Source organism: Uloborus diversus, chromosome 9 (genome assembly GCF_026930045.1).
Source record: "Uloborus diversus isolate 005 chromosome 9, Udiv.v.3.1, whole genome shotgun sequence".
NCBI classification, from domain to species: Eukaryota; Metazoa; Arthropoda; class Arachnida; order Araneae; family Uloboridae; genus Uloborus; species Uloborus diversus.
The window spans coordinates 89,608,164-89,630,227 of NC_072739.1; the positions used below are offsets into that span (position 1 = coordinate 89,608,164).

At 33.0% G+C, this 22,064-nt stretch overlaps 1 protein-coding gene across 1 annotated transcript in view; it reads left to right on the top strand.

Moving 5' to 3' along the window:
* Window positions 1-22,064, top strand: part of LOC129229423 (nuclear factor related to kappa-B-binding protein-like) — a 52,954-nt gene that overhangs the window by 25,594 nt on the left and 5,296 nt on the right. The window contains exons 11-22 of the mRNA XM_054863728.1: window positions 2,041-2,317; window positions 2,882-2,987; window positions 4,060-4,186; window positions 4,415-4,604; window positions 5,656-5,716; window positions 5,826-6,000; window positions 7,772-7,875; window positions 8,844-8,967; window positions 9,431-9,504; window positions 10,154-10,285; window positions 16,383-17,353; window positions 18,392-18,690. Of these exons, the coding sequence (XP_054719703.1) occupies window positions 2,041-2,317; window positions 2,882-2,987; window positions 4,060-4,186; window positions 4,415-4,604; window positions 5,656-5,716; window positions 5,826-6,000; window positions 7,772-7,875; window positions 8,844-8,967; window positions 9,431-9,504; window positions 10,154-10,285; window positions 16,383-17,353; window positions 18,392-18,690 (2,640 nt within the window). The remainder of the gene's footprint in view (window positions 1-2,040; window positions 2,318-2,881; window positions 2,988-4,059; window positions 4,187-4,414; window positions 4,605-5,655; window positions 5,717-5,825; window positions 6,001-7,771; window positions 7,876-8,843; window positions 8,968-9,430; window positions 9,505-10,153; window positions 10,286-16,382; window positions 17,354-18,391; window positions 18,691-22,064) is intronic.

The following is a 22,064-nucleotide window of genomic DNA, read 5'->3' on the forward strand; positions in this document are numbered from 1 at the left end:
ATTTTATTCTTAAATTATTTAAAAGCTACTGTAGATTTTTTACTATTTACTTATTTATTTTTAATTTTTAAAATTTATAAGCTGTCGGTTTGTTGCATGTAGCAGTCACGTTGTCAGGATCCTAACAGAGCTATTTTGTATTAGACAACCTGTACTGCTATTTCACTTGCATAATTTTTAAGATTATGGTGCAAATTAACCATACTGCTCGTAAAAGATAGTTGAATTTCGTGGCGGGAGGCATTAAATTTTCAAATTCAGGTCAGTTTTATGCAAAAATGTTTCATATATTCAGTTGCAAGTATTAGTACAGTGGTCTCCAATTCTATGCTTGTAGGGCACCGTTGTGCCCACTGATAGTCTTGCGTGTACCTGCTGCTGTACGACATGGATAAAAAAAAATTGTTTCAAAAAAAAGAACGAAAAGAAAGTGCTATGTGAAAGTTTGCACATATTATTATCCATACAAAAGTAGAAATGGCGTGTAACATTGATAAAAGCAAAGCAAAATTCGACCAATATCTTCTTACCCCCTGGCAAATCTTGACTAACTTAATTTCCTGTACAATACACCTGTTAAAATGAAGCCTGCGCTTGAGACTTTTTACTTCTTATGAAGTTCACTAAAATGAGGAAGGATAACAGATCTATGTGTGAGTTAGGTTACCTTTGCAGAGGTAATGCGATCGTACAACAATTTAAATTCATGTCCATACCTCTCCTTTTCAGTAAACTCTTCAAGAAGAAATGCTACTTTACTTACAGGAATGTGATCATTCCTACTCATTATGAATCAATTGCCAATGAAATGACAAAAATCATATTTATTTTATTTTTAATAAAAGAAAGTTATGTGGATTTTGTATGCATTGTTGTATAATTATTCCTTTTACACAAATGTATTAACAAAAATTTTCAAGGTTAAGCTGTATTTTCCAACTATTAATTAATTTTAGAAAAAAAGAAAAATCTTCGATGCCCACTGTCTTGCCGGTATTTTAGAATGTGTTCTTAGATTAGAAAAAAAAAAAGAGTTGGGGACCCCTGTATTAGCTTATACTTGCAATGTCAACCAAATGTCTATAAAAAAATATTGTATGCTACATGGAATATTTCAATGAGAGGAATGTATTGATTAATGTACACTGATCTCTCGCTTATAACGAGACCTCTGTTATACGCGTTTTTACTTATGCGCATTTTTCTCACGGGCCCAGCCAGCAATATAGGAAAACAATGTTAACTCTTGTTCATTTATATACGAAACCTAAAATGCACCTTTCACTTATGCACAATAAAATTTTTTCAAGTTTTAGTTAAATCGCGTATTTACGTTTTGCTTGTTGGAAGATTTGCTGCCTTCTTGTTCTATCTCTTGGAATGCATTCACACTCCTTTATTCCATCATTCGGATTCTTCAAAGAATGCATTCTTTTTCGCACAAGTGTGTAATTGGGGGTGTTTGACATTGAGAGGGGAGAACGGATTACATACGAAAAGGTAGACGTCACTAAAAGTCATGGTCAAGTAGTAAGAATTGACATAGCCAATCGGGGATTTCTTTGTTCCTCGTAGAACTAGACTATAGCTCTGATAACGCAACATTTTTTAGGTTTTAGGGGAATTTGCTTACGTCCTGTATAGTGTATTAAAAATGACAAAACGTACAACTTCAAATTTTACATATTAAATTACAATGCATAAACGTAAATTATGTGTGTATTTATTCATTAGTATTAGTAGTGTACTATTAGTATTACTATAACTGATGTTAACTTATTGCAGTTAAGCTTATTTTCGGGATTTTCACATATGAGCGACTCTCACTTGTGCAGTGAAAATTTTGTTGTCCCCTTTGGTCACGTATAAGTGAGAGGTCACTGTACTAATTTTCATAGGTTCCTCTGGACAAAGTATTGAATGGGGAAATAGTTTTTGTATTTTTTAGCTGTGAAATTTTAGCGTTTGAAATTTACTGTAATGTTTAGAGCATATGTATTTTTTTTTGGTTCATTAATAATTCGCTGCTTTTCACTGTAGCTGAAAATCTGCTAAAGAAAAAACGAACATGCTCGGAGAACTCAGAAAAACATGCAAACTCAGTATTTTTACATGATTCTGTTGAAGGTGAATCGTCCACATCTTTTTCAAATATATTTCCCAGAGAAGAGTCGTCATTCAATAGTAGTGGACCAGAAGTGATGTTAGACAATACCTCTCCATCTGTCCAAGAGACTGAAGTTCAAACTGATCCATTGATTATACTAGATGATTGTGAAGACTCTCAAATTCATGATAACATACAACAGGCTAACAGGTAAAATTTCTTACAACTTTTCATCAGTGTAGAATAACTTCGATTTAACGATACCCAATTTAACGATTTCCTCAATTTAATGGTACACCTTATTGGTCCGGATTTCATTGCATTGAATGTCTATGCTCCTCGATTTAACGATAACTTTTTCTAATGCCTTGACAATCGTTAAATCAGGGTTGTACTGTATATTGAAGTAAAAGTAAGCTATTCTGCTAATTTTCTTTGTGTGGAATTACATTTTATTAATTTTGTTTTTCTTCTGAAATTTTGGGGAGGGGGGGGGGGGATTTAAATCACAAATGTATAAAATAACTTGAAGATAGATATTTTATACTGTTCCAAAAGATGCATCTAAAAGTGTACCTTCAGGTATATCCTGTGAGTTTGTAGAGGTATCCCTTCATTAATATGCTTGATGGAAATGTAAGCTATTCTGTGCAATTCTAATTACAGAGATAGTAAATTAAAAAGCTTGCCAGAATTTTTCATTCAATTTTCATTTATGTATTACATATATGTTTGTGCGTGTGTGTATTTTTAATTATTTATTTATTTATTTAGGTTGTCATCTCCAAATTCTGAAGTTCACCAGTATCCAACATGCTTCTTTGCCCTATTGCGAGACATATTTTGTGAATCTGTTGAACAAAAATTATCTGCTGTAAAAGTAGGTTTTAACAGTGCTAAATATTATTTTTCTTGCATTAATTCTTGCATTAAAGTACTGTACTTAATATTTGCTTTCATACGTTTTATTGCTTGATTACGTTAGTTTTATGTTGGATCAACAAAAAGTAGTTAGAGTAGTTGTTTTTGTATTGCTTATGTCTCTAAAAAAATCATAATATAAGTGTGAGGGGGGGAGGATAAGCAATTAAAAGGTTTTGTTTTGTTTAGTAAGCTTTATGCAGGGCATTCCTGAATTCTTGATGCATTTCATTAGCCTCTCAGAAATAGTTAAATCTAAAAAAATTCTACTGTGATTAACCACTCATAGTTAATTTCATATAAATACATTGTCATTGTCATCATTGCAATTGTTGATAAAGAAAAATGTTTAATACCTGAAATAAAACCTATTTGAGCTCAAAACATGCACAGATGGTTAAATCTGAAAATAAATTCTAACTTTGTTAAGAACTACACATAATTGGTGCTCATAAATAAATTGTGTTTTTCATTAATGCAAATAAGTGTCGCTATGCTAAAGTCAACTCAGTGGCACAGCAGCCCAAAGGGGCCAAATTCTACCGTGCCCATCTCAGTTTACAAGGCTGATGGCTCTGGGGTGCTAGGCAGATGTTCCGGTTAGATGGTCCACCAACCAAAAACAAACCCCTCAGTTTTTAGTTCCCAACCACTGTACAATATCCGCTTATAGATGACGTCGGTTTTGTCTAAATAATGATTTTGATGATTTCTTCTTATAGCAGTAAAAGTTTTTAAACTTAGGCTATGCTAAAATTTTTTATAATTTCTAATTATTATCATTCAGACTACTCTTATTTATTTGTGAAGTATGCACCTGTTAAAACATGACCTAAAGTATGAGAATTTCATGTGTTCAGTTAGCATTATATTATTTGAAATGCTTAGTGTGTGAGTCTGTTGTAAATTTGTGTGATACATCATAGAAGGTGAAATAAATATTGCATTTTCAGTGTGTATTGGTTTTTGTCACTTGAAGTTAAATTGATCTAGATTTGTCAGAGGAGAGTTCATTTGTTGTTTTATTACAGCTTGAGGAAAAAGTAAAAAATTGGCAAGGTGGACCTACAGCAGCTTTATTCGAATGGTTAAACTTTCAAGAATCTTGGTCTGATCTTGTGACTTCAGCTCTGAAATTTTTGGCAGGAGATCTGATTAGTGAGTACTCATTGTTTATTTTATTAAAATGAAACTGTCCTTGCGAAAATACCATTTTGCCTGCAAAATAACCAATCCTATTGTTTTACTACCTTTGTCATATGTATGATAAATTCTGTTATATACTATTTTCATTTTTGTTAAAATTAAATACTTTCAAGTTTCGAGTTGATTTCAATGTATGCTTGTTCTGCCACAGGAGCTTTATTTAATTACTCTAATTTTCAGGCATCTTGCCGGACACATTTGTACCTTTTTTGGATTATAAAGAGAAACAACAACAGTGGCAGTGGATTGGGTCGGGAAGAGATTCTGATGAACAGATGTTTGATCTTTGCCAGCAGTGGCTTGAAAGCAAAGATGATGTATCTTCAGACATATTAGAAACATCACAAGGCTCCCCACCACCACCAAGAGTGTTAGTTGATTTTCCTTTATTTTATTTTATTTTATCTATTTGTTTTTTGGAGCAAAAAAAAAATCAATTACATTTTTACCAAGTTTGAATATGCCATTTATCATGCTTTTTTCGATTGAACGAATGGTTATAGTTTACCTCGCTGTTGTTGGTGCTCGACAAACTGCAAAAAACAATTACTTCATGTACATTTTGCTTGCAAAATTGTAAGCAAACAATGAAGCTTCATTAAGCAAACTTGTTTCTTCAGTACTTGATTTAAAAAATTCTAGCTTTGAAGTAGATTTGTTCGTAAACTCCTTCCCGCCAACAATCATGAGGTGGGCAAAAAGTCTGGCTTAGCTTTCTTCTCACTATTTCTTAAAAATAGTGTTTTAACAACTTTTATGCATAAATGTAATAACTTTGAAAGGAAGCCGTGCATGCCATTTAAAGCTCTTGATCTATCAACCAAATTTATTTGTTGTGCATAAAGCATTAGGCAAAATTTTACTAAGAGCCAAATGCCAAAAGATTTTGATAAATAGCCAAATATGGCAACTTTTTTTTCGTCAGGAGTACAAGGAAATTGTGCAATCAGAGTTATATATGTTGGTGCTTTTCCCCCTACTTTTCTCGTACCCTTTTCGCAAATGCAAGCTGGTATTCAAATGCTTATGCTTGCAATCAAGAGAATATCAAGTGCTTTTAATAACCAAAATTACTTTAGCTACTCATTAACGTATTTAAAATAAAAAAAAAAGAGGGAGGTAAATTTCCTGGAAATTATCCAAAAAATATCTCTAGAAATGTATCTAGTCATATTTTATTCAACCAAAAATCATTATTTCTTTATTTTCTTTGAAAGGTCAGGGGCTCCTGTGTACATTTAAGAAGAGACACAATTGATAAACTTTTTTTGTGAAAGTACTACAAAAATGCATTTTTTCTTTGGTTTTACCCATACTCTGTAAAACCTTACGTTGTATTTACCTTATGTTGTATTTTTCATTATCCTAACCAAGCAGATTAGAAAACAATTTTCTTATTGAATATATTTTTATTCCTGCAGCACAACTGGGTGGATTGTAAGACCTACTGCTGATGAGGAGAAAAAAATTTACAGAGAACAAGTTAGTTGTTTATCTGTTCGTATGAATTATTTTATTGGTTGAAAATTTAATCAAGTTTAGTTTTTAATTATATTAATTATATTCATTTATGACTATTGTTTTATTTTAGGAATGCATTCGATACCAAAATCCGCACAAAGCATTTACATTCAAAGTTCATGGATATGAAGCTGTTGTGGGTCCTGTTAAAGGTGTTTATGGAAAAGAAAGTGGCATTAATAAAGCGAGAGAACATTCATTATTGACGTCAGATAGGCCTCCATTTGTGACAATTCTATCTTTAGGTAGGAAATTTTATTTACCAATCTGAGTAAAACTTTTTTATTTTTAATTATACCACTTCAGTTGTTATTGCTTTATTTTTTCTGTTTTGTTGTTCTCTGCTTTTCAAAAACGCATTGTAATGTGCATTGCACTGTGCATCTCATAAATATAAAGCCACAGATGGTTTTAGAATAATATTTTATCAATTCAGTATATATTTCATATTACGAAGAACAAAATAATTAAGTCAGGGTGTAAATTTAAATAAAAAACTTCGGATTCAAATAAAAACAAAAAAATACACTCTCATAAATGCAAATACACATTTGAAAGTAGGGGAATGTGGGACAAAGTTAAGTTGTGAAATAGTTACCCTTTTAGTACCACTTATCTTTTAGTATTTTAACTATGTAGTAGCATATGTAGTCTATTCCAGTCAAGAAAAAATTATGTCTGAAAATCAAAGCATATGATAATACAAGCAATTTTCAAAAATAGATACTCCAATTTTAATATTTTGTTTTAAGTCAAAAAATATTTTGATGCTACCAAATGTGATAAAATTCTTGTTATTAACATCATAAATATTAATCGGGACCTTCTAATATTTAGGGTCGTTTTTATTTAGTGAATATTTAGCTTATTTGTATTTTTAATATTTTTCACAAGGGCACAAATGGCAAAGTGAAATATTTCATTTCAATTACTCATTCAATCATTTACTAAATCACTTACATATTCATTCATTAAGTAATATATTTGAACTACCCAAAAAGCTAAATTACTTTAAGTTGTTTCAATTGTAAAGATGCTACAGAGCATTGAACTTTCCAAAGATGAGATTTACAAAATATGTGGTTTTAAAGCTAATAGTTCAACAGTTTCTCAAACATTTAAAAATAGGGGAAGTAAGCATAGCTACTGTTTGAAAAGTTTTATTATAATCTTACAGTTTGAATTTGAGAAAAGGATCTGGCAGACCAAGTGAGACTAGCAAGAGACATGATTGCAAGATCATGCAACTTGTTTTGTCTCAGAAAAAATAACTCTGACAAGTATCTCCACGAGTTAACAGAACGGTGCCAATGGACACAGTATAGCATCACACGAAAGAAAGCCAAAATATTTTATGCTGATGCATGTGCGTAACCTTTACTGAAAAAGAACACAAAACATAGAGGCTACTCTATATTTTTCAGAGGAAAATAAATTGGAGAGCTTAGATCAGCGGTTCTCAACCTGGGGGGGGGGGGGCGTTCCCCCCTCAGGAGCATAGAAAGGTTTAATGGAGGCATGAATTTATAAAATAGTAAAGTAAATCGTAATACTGGGTTGCCAACTGCTCCGCATCCTGCAGAGTTGCTACACGCACATAGCAAAACTATGCAGCTCTACAAAAAAGTTATTTTGCTCTGTATTTCACGGCCAAAAAAGTTTTCAAGAATGACAAATATTTTAAAGCTGTTTTTATTTCTATGCTAGTGCTTAAAATTATTGTCAAAGCTCAAAAACAATTTTAGGTAAGTGGTTTTGATTTTTTTACTGAATTTTATGAAAAATATCGAGTTGCTTCGCGAACTTTCAAAATGCTCCTCAAAATCACCTCAGATACTCCTCATATTGTTTCTCCAAGGTTGGCAACCCTGATAATACTAATTATATTTTACTCCATTTTTCAGTCACATGAATTTATTTTTGCATTTCTAGTTACATGAGTTCTTTCATACAATTTCTGTATACAGCAAATTCTAAAATAAGAGATCTATTTAATGAACGCTTTTCTTATTTTAGTTCGAGATTCTGCTGCAAGACTTCCCAATGGGGAAGGAACGCGTGCTGACATATGTGAACTTTTGAAAGATTCTCAATATTTAGCTCAAGCAAGTGATCAGCAGGTATTTTAATGTTATAGCCCAAGCGTTTCTTTTAATAGTTAGTGCACTAAAACCTAGAACATTCCCAGATAAGTTATTAGTTATTAATAGACTTCGGTGGTTTGAAATCATTATCTTTGCACCAACTGAACCCATTGACAAATCCAAACTTTTTTTTTGGAACAAATGTGTGTCACCAAAAGTAAAAATATTGTGGAACTTGTTTATCATTAAATTTAAACATGGCACCTAATGTATAAAATACATAGTTAAATTTTTCTCTTTCTTACACCTATTTTATAAAATCTATTATGTTAAAATGAGTTGAATTCAGTTTCTTTTATTTTAAAAGATGCTTCTTTTCATGTGTTGAAGAGTAAGTACATGAAATTTTGTCTTACTTTCATACTGCGCACTACTCAATTTTTATAACACTTATACTCTTTCACTCTCTAACTATTTACAGACTATTAAGAGCTTTTGTTTTAGTTGTTGTTTTGTGCCATCTAGGCTGGCAATTTGGGGTGTGCTGCTTCACTTTTTCAACTGTACTGTAATTTGGTGTAAAGTCCGGCTTCCACAGTACTGCTTCCACAGTACATGCATGCCTCACGGACCCATTTATTGGGTAGGCAACCGTTCAGAGCACAACACATTCACACAAAGAAAGTTGGGAGAGAGAAAGTACACCTATGCCCGAATTGGGATTCAAACCCAGAACCTCCCCAACAGCAGTCTGACCACTAGACAAGACGGTCGACTTTTGTTTTAGTCTTTCGGAGATATTGTATTTGTATATGCTGAAAAAATGTAATTACAGCCATAAGTTTGATTATATTGCAGTTGCAATCATATGCAAGGTATGTTATGTGTATGTACAGTACCTTCGTCTGTTTTTTTTTTTTTTCTTTTTACATCGCTCGGCATGTAATCTGGTTTTATTACATTACATAGACTTGACATTTTGAACTATTCAATTTTAATTTTAGATACACACTGTTGTTAGTGGGGCTCTTGATCGTTTGCATTATGAAAAAGATCCATGTGTGAAATATGATGTAAATAGAAAATTGTGGATTTATCTGCATCGCCATAGGACTGAGGAAGAATTCGGTAATCTTTATTTGATGCTTGTTTTTGCTAAGAATTTGTTTAAAAAATGCTTTATCTTTTTATTTAAAAGGAATGCTTTGATTGAATCAACGTCTTCAAAAACCTGTCGGTCTCTTTTAGTGAAACCCAGAAAATGACTGGTTTTTGGTCTCATCAATTCAATTATAACTATTATTTGTTGTTAAAAATAATTTGATTATCTTCTACACTAGTCATTATAGCTTATGTTCTTTTCATCTTAGATTTTTAAAAAAAATGTATTTTTCGGTGATTTTTTTTTTTTTTTTTGCTCATCTCTCTCAAAGTAGCTTTTTACCTAATTTTTTGTATTTTACAATGGATTAAATTGATCAACTCTTTGCAATAAACTTCACCAAAATAATTTAATTTTTTAAAAATACTTGTAAGCAGTTATGTGTTCATTATTACTTGTTCATTATTTATTTGTTATTTAACTGTCTAGAACGAATTCATCAAGCCCAAGCAGCTGCTGCCAAGGCTAGAAAAGCTGTACAGAAAAACAAAATACCAAAATTTGTGAGTATTTATTTTCTTTCTGTTACTCCTTAAAATGCATTCCATTAATTCAGAAAATAATTTGAATTTACAATGTAAAATAAATAAGTAATTCCTTTTTGAATTATTTGCAAGTTCAATTAAATTGTGGATTTAAAAGAATGCGGATTGGAAGTCGTTTCCTCTAATTGCAGTGTTTCTCAACCTTTTATGACCTGTGAACCGACAAAAGCTTCTTGAAAAATTCCCGGGGTTTTTTTTTGCAAAAAAATTAAAAAATATTGCATTTATGAGCAGTTAAAAAGATATGAATTTCAGTGCATTGTTTAGAATCTTGTTTAATTTGAATTTAGGTGTGTAAAAGATGAAATTTTTGACTCGGGGGAGGGGGGGGGGGAGCTATAGCCTGAATATACCTGCATTGCCTTCAGTATTCCAGTTGAACCAAACCAGTGCTTCGGTCACTTGTCTGGTCAGTGCTAATTCTGTATAAGCTACCAGTTTATTTGGCACTCTTGGATTCCTTAAGAGATTTTCCACCTCAAGCTCAGTCACTCCTATGCCGGGCTGATGAGTGCTCACAAAACTGCAGTCCTCGGCTGGAATTGACTAGCTGGCGGTGTATTTCATGTGTATATTTATTATACGTATTTACTTTTCTCTATTTCAGAAAAGCAAGGAAATATCTCGTGCGGTAACAACAACTCCTGAATGTGTTACAGTTTTGAATGTTGACATCCCTTCAACAGCTACTCAAACAACAACACAAAGTCCTCGTGGGGGAGCAAGCCCCAGAACTCAGGTACTAAATGGATTAACTAGTAAATTCAAAAAATTGATTGAAAATATTAGCATTTTTTGCTTGTCTGAGCATCCCGTCTCATTTTTTTTCTTTTGAGTAGCTTCCACGTCGTAAGATATTCTACCATTTAATCAATTATCACTTTTGCTTCAAAAATACTCATTTTGTAAGATGATGAAGTTTAATCCTTTAGAACAGTCGATTCTTAAGATAATTTCTTTTATGGGCATATTGGAACCAGTTCAAATGTGGAATGAAATTGGCAGTCAAGGGTTTGTGGTCACAATAGTCTTGTTCACATGAGACATTTGTATCTCGGAATTCCCGGCCCCAGCTCCGGAAAAAGCCAGTTAGAAAATTCATCGTTCACATACTAAAAGTAATCCAAGCAGGGCCGGATTTAGGGGAGGGCAGGCGGGGCTACAGCCCCGGGGCCTCCACAACAAAGGGGCACCCACAATAAAATTTTTATATATATAATTACAGGGTGCGTACGCTCCTTCAAAACTCCTCCAATACTCCTTCCTTTGGAAATTGTTTTTGAAGAGCCCTTCAAACTCCTTCATTTGTGTTTTAACTCCTTCAAAACTCCTTCTTTTTTTTCATTCAAGACTACATAAATCTCTATGACAGTAACTTAAAATACTTCAACGATCGACAACTTAAGGGTCGATAGGTATAAGGGCGATTTTAATGTAGTAATTTCATATATTTATTTTTTTCATCAAGGAGTGATTTACAAATTGATCATAGAAGTCATAAAAGTTGAAGGTGAAAATATTAAATGACTAAGACATTTCATAAGTGAAGTAATACATGTTTAATTGCTGCTTGGCATTTTTTTCAAGTTTTATGATTATTGCTCCACCACACTCTCAGCAGCAAAAGTCAGTTTGTCTAATTATTATTTAAATATTTAAAAAGACAGAAACAGATGTACTTTATTAAGTGATTGTGTTAAAAAAAAATTGTTTAGTAAATCGCAGTTATGATATTGTAAAAAGGGTCATCCACAAGTGATGTCATACCTTGAGGGGGAGACAGGTTAATGAAATTGTGACAAGGGGAAGAGAGAGGGTGACAAAAAGGGACATCTCACTGTTAGTATAACAATATGTTTGTAAAAATTATGACATGTGACAAGAGGAGTAAGTTGAAGTGTGGCACTTTGTGACAAAGGAGGAAGGGGTCAAATGTGTTGAAAAAAATGTGATATCATCACATCATTTCTGGACAGCCCATTAGCACTCCTTCAAAATCTCATTTTACTCCTTCAAAACTCCTTCATTTTATTTCTGAAATTGAGTACGAACCCTGTAATTAGGATTATATAGGGGATCATCATTAGGATTATTAGAATTATATATAATTAGGACATATACAGGGTTGCCACACACCGGGAAAACCTGTAATTGTCAGGGAAAATGAAAATGGCCGAAAATCAGGGAAATGTCAGGGAAAATGAAAAATTACATGGCCCGTCTATGACGTCAAAAAAAAAAAAAAAAAATTCAGCCTTGTTTTTTTCGCCGCCATTCCCTTCCCATTCGTAAGGTACTTCTTTTCTTCCTCGTTTGAGCGGGCTCTGTTTAAATGCTGCTTGTTTACGTCAGCAGTTCTGAAGTTGTTATGATGCACAGCACATTGTTTTGTCTGCGAGTGCGACTGAAGTTTTTAATGAGCTGCAATAATCTTTTCATATTTTATATTATTTCTTTAAATTAATTAATGAAATCGTATTATTCTAAACATTTTTGTTCTGTAAATTTAGTTCATTAGACAATTTTAAACTTAGAAAGTTTATTTTTTACAGAAGTATTGCTAATCTTTTAGTATTTTGGTAGTGATCTTTAAAGACTTCCAATGCCCTTCTTTCTTTCAAAATAAAAGTAATCCGATTAAAAAAAAAATTGCACATCAGAGAAGTTTCTGATCAATGCTTAAAATTTAACTTTATGACAGGGTGCCCACAAGAGTGATTATGGCGCAAGTTGCGCCATCAAAATTTTTGGGGGAGATTTTTTAATTATTTATTTTACTTTATTTTTATTCAAATTATTTACTCACATTATTTTACTTTATTATTTTCATCTGTGTGTGTGTATTTTATTGGGGAGCGAGCACACTTTTCTTTCAAAACAATAATAATTAAAAATAAATAAATGGGCAAAAAAAATAAATAAAAAAAGAGGGTTAAAAATTAAAAAAAAAAGCGCTAAGGCATTCAGAAATATTGGGGGGGGGGGGGTGCCATTGAACTTGGGGGGTGAGCACCCCTGTTTTATGAGCAACAAACAGGGGAAATATGTGAAGCTAAAAGATGCATTATTTTTTTACAGGGAAAGTCTAAAAGCGCTTTGAGTTCAATGGATTGGAGGGGTAGAAGGCAATAATTGAAAAAGTTTAGGTTTCATAAGTTTTTAGTTCAGATTATTTTAGCAATTAACTTTATTTTTGTGATACAGATGTCACAATTGTTAATTTTGCAGTTCTTTCACTTGATGTAAGGCATTGGCTCCTCGCTATTGAAAATTAGATATGCTACATTTACATTAATTGTTTATTACAGTGATTTGCTTCACTTGTGTTAGTACATTAGGGTAGTTCAAAAATACACTTTAAAAAAAAGGTTTCTCCTAGAAAACAGGACACCACTCAATGTTTTTAGTCTTGTGGATAGTAAAATACTGGAAGAATTTTAACTTCCTATTCCAACTGAAAGAGGGTGCTCGACCCCCTCCCTCAAACTTCATAAGTATGAGGAGGGGGTTAAAAAAATACATTGAACTGAAAAAACAATGTTACATACTATAATCTACAAGAGTTATATGCATATTCATTGCAATAAAATAATTACTTACATAAAAAAAACAGCTGGGGAAATTAAATGTTTCTAAATTTGTGACTTTTTCTATGCTAGAGCTAATGTTAAATTAAGGAGTCATTGAGCACCCTCTTAAAATTTGAGTAAGAAGCTAAAACTTTTACAGCACACTACTATTAGTAAGTCTAAAAAAAAATAAGGGGTATCTTGGACTCGAGCTGAGAGAAAAAAAAAACTAAACCACCCTTAGTACATATTTTTGATTATTTCAGCTTGAGTAAATTAAATTTGGTAACCATTGTTTGTAAAGTTGGAAAATGAGGTAAGTTTTATCAAAATTTGAGATGTATATATTAATGTTGCAAAATGAAGGTGGAGATCGATAACCTGGAATTTTTCTCAAAACCACCTGGAAAACCTGGAAATGTAAGGGAATTTCATTCTTGAACTTCCGTGGCAACCCTGCATATAGGGAATAACCTGGGAAAGTTAGGATATTATAAAATATCCTAACTTTCACGGGTCGAAAATATCGGATATATACATATAAATCAAAATATTCGAATATCTATCAAAATATCGGATATTTTTGAAAATATGATCTTTTCGAACCTTGATTTAGGGCCTCTACTCCGTTGCCCCAGGGCCTCCACGCTTCCAAATCCAACCCTGAATCCAAGAAGCGTTATTTTCCGAGCCTCCTCTATACCCAGCAAATAAACAGACTTTTCTGGTAGTACATTCTGGGTAAAAACCCTGCATTTACTTCAGTCAAAAGCAGGAGGAAGAAAGATCCACATTTGCAGGCTTTAAAGCTGGTTTTCTTCCGAGGTAGAAAAGGTCCATGTTAATGTCTTATGTGTCCACAAACTGTTCTCCATTGACTCCCTATCTTTTAGGCCAAAGAAAATCTCATGAGCAGTCTGGACCTGATTTTGAAATTTCAGGACATTAGGCCAGACCATTTGCTGAACCCTCTTGTATCAACAAAAGTGCTGTGGACTTGAAACTGCACAGCACACCTTTTCTGGTGTAGCATATGCTACAAGCTAAGTTACACTGTAGGTGTAAACTACCTAAGCGAATCACTAGATAACAAAAAGTGTTTGTTTTTATATTAAAAGCTACATTGCTATACACTAGCGATAGGCAGCCTAAACTAACTGCTTGATCTATAATTTTTTTTCTCTGACAAAAAATGTGGTTCAGAGCAGTGGCGGATCCAGAAGATCCTGGTTGGAAAGGGGATTAAGTAATGCATTATGGGAGGCAGGAGGGGAGGGGTGCTTAATGAAAATAAAATTTTAAAAAGTTAAAGAAATGAAGTATGATTTTTTTTTGAATAAATGATTTTTTTTTTTTTTTTTTTTGAATTTTGTTCAAAGAGTTTGAATCAAAGTTATAAGTGTTTCGAGTACCCAGAATAAAAATTGGGGGAAAAAAAATCTTCTAATATTCTGGATCTATTATCCAAATTAATCCCTTCAACTATTTGAGGACGTAAAATATTTTCAGGAGTCATTTAGGTCCTCAATTGTACTTTATTCCTTATAAAAGAAATGTTACAGTATAAAGATGGCATCTCTTTTTACCAGTTTTTGAGCAAGCATAATGCAATACTAAAATTGCATTTGTAAGTAAAATTTGAAGATAGTTAATGTGTGTTGATTGAGTTGTTTAATATTCACGCATAAGTAGGAGTGCTTGAAGGCTCTGCACCAAAAATTTTTGTTAGGAATGCACTTTTAGACTATTTGGTGGTTAATAAGAAGAAGGTCCGCCTCCGAAAAATGTTTGAAATTAAAGGGTATATTTTCGAAAACAAACTTTTTTGCTATCTTTGGTTTCTTGAATGGCAAGTAGGATGAGATTCAGGAATTCCGCACGGTCTTTTTTGGTATCTTAAGTGATGCTAAAATCCAGGGAGTTCCGAGGCTTTCCCCCGGAAATTTTTTTGGAATTGAAGTCCTAAAAGCCCAATTGTAGGCCACCTTTGATGATGTAGCAGAAGACATGGAGTTCAGAACTTTTCCCTAGAAACTTTTGGATGTAAGAGTTCCAAAAACGCTGTTTTAGACTATTTTTGAATTATGTTGAATGATGAGGAAAGAAGGATATGGGGAAATTTTCTTCAGGAATTTTCTCTCCAGATATTTTTCAAAATTGAATTCCTGAAAAGGCAGTTGTAAGCAATCTTTAAAGACGTAGGGGGAAGGAATGAAGTTTGGAACTTTCAATCAGAAATTGGAAGGAATTGGAGCCTTGAAATGTGATGCTTGGACATCTTTTGTAGCGCTAAGGGATGGTCTCAGGAGCTATCTCTCAACTTTTCGATATTGAAACTTCAAAAACGTAATGTTAGTGGATCTTCATTAATGTTAGGGGAAGGGCTCAGGATTGGTGCTCTCCCCCAGAATCTTTTCGGAATTGAAGATCAAAAAGCGTAATTGAAGGCTCGCATTAACGATATTTTTGCAAAAGTTTTCAATTCTGCCAATTTTTTTGAAATTGAAGCTGTAAAAACTCAAAATTTTGGCAATCTTCGATGACATTGGAAAGATGGGGTTAAGGGACTCTCCGATGAAAAATTTTTGGAATTAAAGTCATAAAAATAAGGTTATAGGTGATTTTTTATGATGGGTTTGGGTTGGGGAGGAAGAGTTTGGTCACTTTTACTCGGAAATTTTTCGAATTTACAAACTTTTGGGGGAGGGGGCGATCACCCCCCCCCCCCCCGTGGATCCGCCACTGGTTTAGTGTGATCGACTGAAAACAGACTTTAGATTAACCAATCGACTGGAATTGAATGGTTGCATACTGCTGCTACATACTTTATATCTTGCTCTTGATTTTGAACATCATAACAAGCAAATTAAAGCCATTTTTTAAAAATAATTTTCTGTATAGTCTAACTTTTGAGGGCCCCTGGAGCTAAGGGACCCCTTGCTAGACCTCATAGACCTAGTGGTAAATCAGGTCCTGTGAGCTGTAAGATAAAAACAAGTGACTGTGAGCAGTAAATTATGACCATTTTTGCTGGGACAAAATGGTTATGACCTAAAAAGTGATTATTTATAAATGTGACACTAAGCTGCTAATGACATGTTCAAAAATACAAAGTCATTAATACAACTTTTTTTTTATTTATTAAAAAATCCATTATTTGTTTTAAGAAGTCATATATAGAGTTTCAATCAGTACAAGTTATGCATTTTTAAGTATGTATTGTATTTTAATGTGGTAATACATGAACATGCATATTTTTAATTTTAGGGAAGCCCAAAATCTAGTCATGCAATAAGCCGCTATGTGATGCATGCTGTTTCTGCAGCTAGCCAAGCAGAAGTCAAATGTGCTACTTTAAACATTGAAAACCAAAGCAAAATGAGTCAAGAAGTTTTGCCAAAAGAACACCAAAGTAAAAAAGCCATTAAAACTGAATCTCATCCTCAAATTTCAATTCCTGTATCTACTACTTGTGATAATGAGAAACTTACTCTTATATCGAATTCCCAAGTCCAAGATGTTGGGAATTCGCACCAAACTTCACTAGGTGGAAATTTACCTTTATCAAATGCAAAAAATATGTTAGGTAAACCTACTCAGATTGTTAGTGTTACTCCTGTGAGTTTGAAATCTTGTAGCTCAGATCAAGGCAGGACTGTGATCAGTGTTCCATCTCATACACATGAAACTTTAAATGTTGACATGAAGCCATCATCACCCTCCTTTGTTGGGCAACCACCTGTTTTACAACCTATTTTAAATCAATTAGCTGATAAATCAAGCTCTGTAAGTAGTATGTCAACAAATGTTACACCAAGTGTAATGTCTTCTAGCTCCTCAGCTGTAACTAAAGCTAAAGTAACTTGCACAAGCATAGCAGGACTGCCTTCCACAGCCATTGCTGGTTTTCAAACTATTGTTATAAAACAAGAACCTGGTTTACGGACTTGCAGTGGCGTTCCTACAATTCCTGTGTTATCTATTGAAGAAAGATTACCTTGTAATAATCAGTCATCATTGAATTCTGGTCCTGTTGTTGCAAGATTAGTTCATGGCTCACAGTATCTTTCATTCAGCAACTTAGTTGCAGGTTCAACTTCTTGCTCTCCATCAAAACCACTAACTGGTACTGTTCAAAACTTTCGAGTTCAGGGAGGAAATATTTGTCAGCAAGTGTTATCCACTTCCACTATAAAAGTCATGCACTCCTCTCCTGTATCAACAATTACAGATGCTAGGTTAGTTTGCTCCTCTTTTTTGCATGTGTTATTTTATCTTTTTAGATAGCGGAAACCAATTATTGTTTTGTTGGGAGAACACTGAAGTAAAATGCCCTAAAAAGTGATAGCTGGATAAGAGTTATATCTTGACTATTATTTAGTATTAAGTCCCAAAACCGTTTCTTTTTTTTTCTCTCTCAAAATCTGGTATCTTTTTCTCTTTTCCTTTAACATTCAGGGTCATTGTGAATTTTATCTGTAACCTCTTTGTGTCCATTTTCCCCCCTCAAAAAAGTATGAATGTGTTTTTCATTTCTCTGCCAGGATAGTTTGTAAATTTTGAATCAAGTGGGTGCACAACAATGAGTGCCAATCTGGGTGTGAAGAAGCCAGGGTGCTTTTCCAGTGCAGCATCCGTCTGAAAGAGTGCAAATTTACCCCCCCCCCCTTTTTTTTTCTTTCTTTTCATTGAGACTAAATATAATAACTTGACGAAAGATGTGTAGGGGCAGCAGTTTCAAGATTTTCTCCACCTTGGAAGAATCATAGCTGCGGCACTGATGACAGCTATAGTTCGAAACTATTCGTTAGATTCAATAAATTTATTCAACATAGTTTTTCATTCTAAGCAAAAGTAATTTTTATTTTAAAAATATTGCTTCAGCCAATTAATCGGATAAAATTCATACAGCGTAGTTACTTATTCTGAGCAAAAGTAATTTTGATAGTGAAAAAACATAGTCAGTGGATTGATTGGCTAAAGTTGGATGAAAATTAGATAATAATCGGCAAAATGACTGATAGCCAGTTTCTGCCTATTAATCAGTGCATCTCTAATCTTAACCTTTAAAAGCTTAAGGTCATTTCATCCCTTTTCCATTGGGACAAATTAATATCTGTTTTGAGTTCTAATTATTTCAAATCATCATTCATTTTGTTACATTTTGAAAACCGATGCAGTAATAACACTGGTAAGAACCCTGTTGCATAGCAACTGAACTTAAAACAATACTAAGTTATTTATATGTTTTTGTTTATTTTTTTATATATATTTAGAGTTCCTGTCATTGCTTTGAAAAATCAGTTGGCTTCTGGAAAGGAATCAAATTTGCTAAATCAAGCATCAGCATTGAATGTATGTGGACGATTGTATCAAATGACAAATGTGAGGAATGCAGTTGTTTCAAAAGAGTCAGCTGAAAACAAAACTACAGATGTCAGTGCTCCAAAGGAAAACCCTGATATACTAAGCAAAGATGTTAAAGAAGTTACTATTCCTACACTTTGTGTATCCACCTCAGCCTACAATACACCGGTAACAATTCCAAACAGAAATCAACAAACAATAATAAAAGGTAACATTCCAGAATTTTATTCCAAATACATAATAGAAATGCTATGAAGTGTCACTGTAACTTAATATCTTTCAAATTTCATTCAGAAATTAGCTTTTTACCTTAAATTTTGTACTACAGTTAATTTATTTTATTTAACTGCTTTAATGAATCAAGTCGCCAAAAACAAAACAAAATCTCACTCTTTTGAATCAGCCACTTAATGGAATCAAAACTATTTGGAACAAACGTGGTTCATATAAGCTGCGGCCACTGTATTCTCTTTAGTTTTGTAAACCGTAAGGAATTTAAACCATAGTATTTAGAATGTTTCACTTTGGATCTATGGCACAGCATTTTTTGCTCGCAAACATTCATTGGAATTATTCGGTTATCATATGAGTAAACATGAAACTTATTACATGAAACTTATTCCATCTGTATCTTCATGTGCGGAGCTGTAGTTGGGTGGAAAAAATGTTTGGAGGAAGCTACCTTAGGGTTTGAGGAAGACTTACCAAAAGAAAAGGTAGATTGAAAACAATGTACATTACACTAGCATTATTTTTACAATCAAGAACCAAATAATTTAGGGGATGGCATCACACATTCCCAACTACATCATTGTTCATACACAATGATTTGAATTCAGTTAAAAATCAAGTTTTGCATATATTCTACAAATATGTGTAATTTTATACTAAAAGATAATTCTTAAAGTGAATTAACATAAATGTCCTTTTGATAAACAAATGGTATCATTTTAAACAAATGAGTTTAAATTATTGTTTACAAAATTCTTATAATGTCACCCAAATAGTTATTGTTTAGGACCAGCTGGTTTTAGTGTTAAATTTAGATTTGAGGGCATATTCCAATGCATTTTTTAGGACCCCTTTATCTGTCATGGAACTATGTAAAACGTTGAAATGAAATGAAAGAAATTTGATCTCAACTGAACCAAGCACCGCAATCAGAGGTCTATTCTGCCTTGCTAATCACAAAAGCTGTATCTGCAAGTGAATTATAAATGATTTTTTTTAAAGTTATATGCCTCCTGTACTTGATTTAGATGCCAGTTTTTCAGCAATTTTAAATTATTTCTCATCCTTAAATAACCATAAAACAGTGCATTTAAGTAAATCATATTACAAAGAAACACCTGATGACATTTACTCCTATTTGATAAAATTTGCAGATATGACATATTTGTTTAGCATGGCAGTATTAACAAAAGTCTTAAAACAGTCTTGTTGCTGAAGCAAAATTCAGCAAACACCTAATGGGAATGTCATGAATCCCCCAAGGTTTGAGTAAATGGCGACTAAGGTGTTCAAACCTATGAGCAGAAAACACTTTACAATCACGTAAGATGTGAGTAACAGTTTAATCATGATAAAGGCAACCCCTTTAAGTTGGATCATTAACAACACCCATTATAGTAAGGTGCCAGTTTGAGGTGCAATGACTAGTAAGAAGAACAGTAGCCTTCCTAGTACTATTTTTTTAGGGACTGAAGACCTCCTTTGCCCTAATACTAGGACAACCTCTATTAAGCTTCTTAGCCTGACATTGCCCATCCAAGTTACGCCAGTCACAGTACTGTTTTTGCCTAAAAATATAAAAAACAGCACCTCCTCCTTGAAATCCTTATTACTGGTTCAGAACCAACAGAAGGAGTATCAGAACATTCCTAGCAAGGTCATCAGCTGTTTCATTACCTTTGATACCACAGTGCCCAGGTACCCAACAGTAAGTGACCTTATTCAGATTTGCAAGAGTGTAAAGCATATCATAGCATTCCCAAACAATGTGGGATGTTATTGCAATTTTATTCATGGCCTTTGAGGCAGCATGACTGTCAGAACTAATGTGATCACATCTGTTCCTGTAGCCTCAATTTAAACAAATAAGGAAAACCCATTAAATTTACTGTAACAGCATATCTGTTTTTTTTCTTATACAGTCGGAGTTTATGCCTATATTTGGTCAAAATAAGATCAAAGCATAATTTTTTCATTTTTGTAAAAAATGGCCTATTTTTAAAGTTTGATATCTCTTATTGGTTATACAGAACATCACTTGAGCTTAAATTATTAAACATTCAATGTACTTTGACAAAGATCTGTACATTTAGTATCAAAAGTTGCATAGTTTAGGAGTTATAAATGAAAAACTTAAAAAAGTCTGAAATTTTCGTAGTTTTTCCAGTGTTATGCAGCGAGCACAGGTTTTGAAAACTATAAACTTAGATTTGCACTACCTTAACTGACCCAAATAACATATAGAGAGTCGAAACTTCTTTCTGTTTTACGATTTTAACTCTTTTATATGTAGATTATGACAGAACTACAAATATGTTGCAGTGGCGGCTCGTGCCATAAAAAAGTGAGGGGAGTCAGATAATGAGTTTACCCGCAACTCCCCACCCCGTTCCCGGTTTTTAAAAAATGAAAAAAAAAAAAAAGATTTAAAAAAAAAATATTTTTCAAATATTTCAACTTTCTTAAAATAATTATTTGTGTTAAATAAATAATATTAAATTCATTTTAAACACAGGACAAGCTACAAAGTACTTAAACTACTAAGTAAATCACCAAATATATTAATGTCATGTTTATGTCCATAATTGCCAGCACTGTAATCCACCCCTCCCCCCCCCTGACTTTCAAAAATAAAATTTAATCAATCACTAGGGAAAAGCTACAAAATACATCATAAACATTATTTATCTCACATTTATGTCCAGCACGCTTTCCGGCGCTGCAGTATGCCTCCCTTGCAACACTGGTAAGGGGCTGCAAGAGAGGCACTTTCACCCCCTGGCTTTTCAAAATAAATAAAATACATTTTTATAAGCAATATTTATCTAATATTTTTAATAGTAATATTATTTTTATAACTGATTTTGAATGAGTAAAATTAACTTTATTTTTATCAAGACCAAATTACAAAAGTATGCTTCAAAATAAATAAAATAAAAATAGATAAAAACAAAATTTTAAAAAAACAATAGCAAAAAAATTTTTTTTAGCGATTTACATGCAGGTGTACCCATATGCATATCTGCCGGCACCCATGGGCCAGATTTAGAATTTTTATGCAGACAAAGAAAAGATATATAACTTTTTTTATTTTCTTCAAATTATTGATAACTTGTCATATTTTCTTTAAAACTACATGAGCAGTAATTTAAAACAAGAAATAATTTCTGTGTAACAATGGGAAGATATTTTTGAATTAATCTTGTAACAATATATGCTTACACAACAGAGACGCAACTAGAAAATAATTTTTAGGGGGGAGGGCAGAATAGGAAAAAATCTTATCAATTTGATTGATTTGATTTGCTCATCAAATCTCTCAAACTTGTAGTTTTAAAAACACAATTTTAG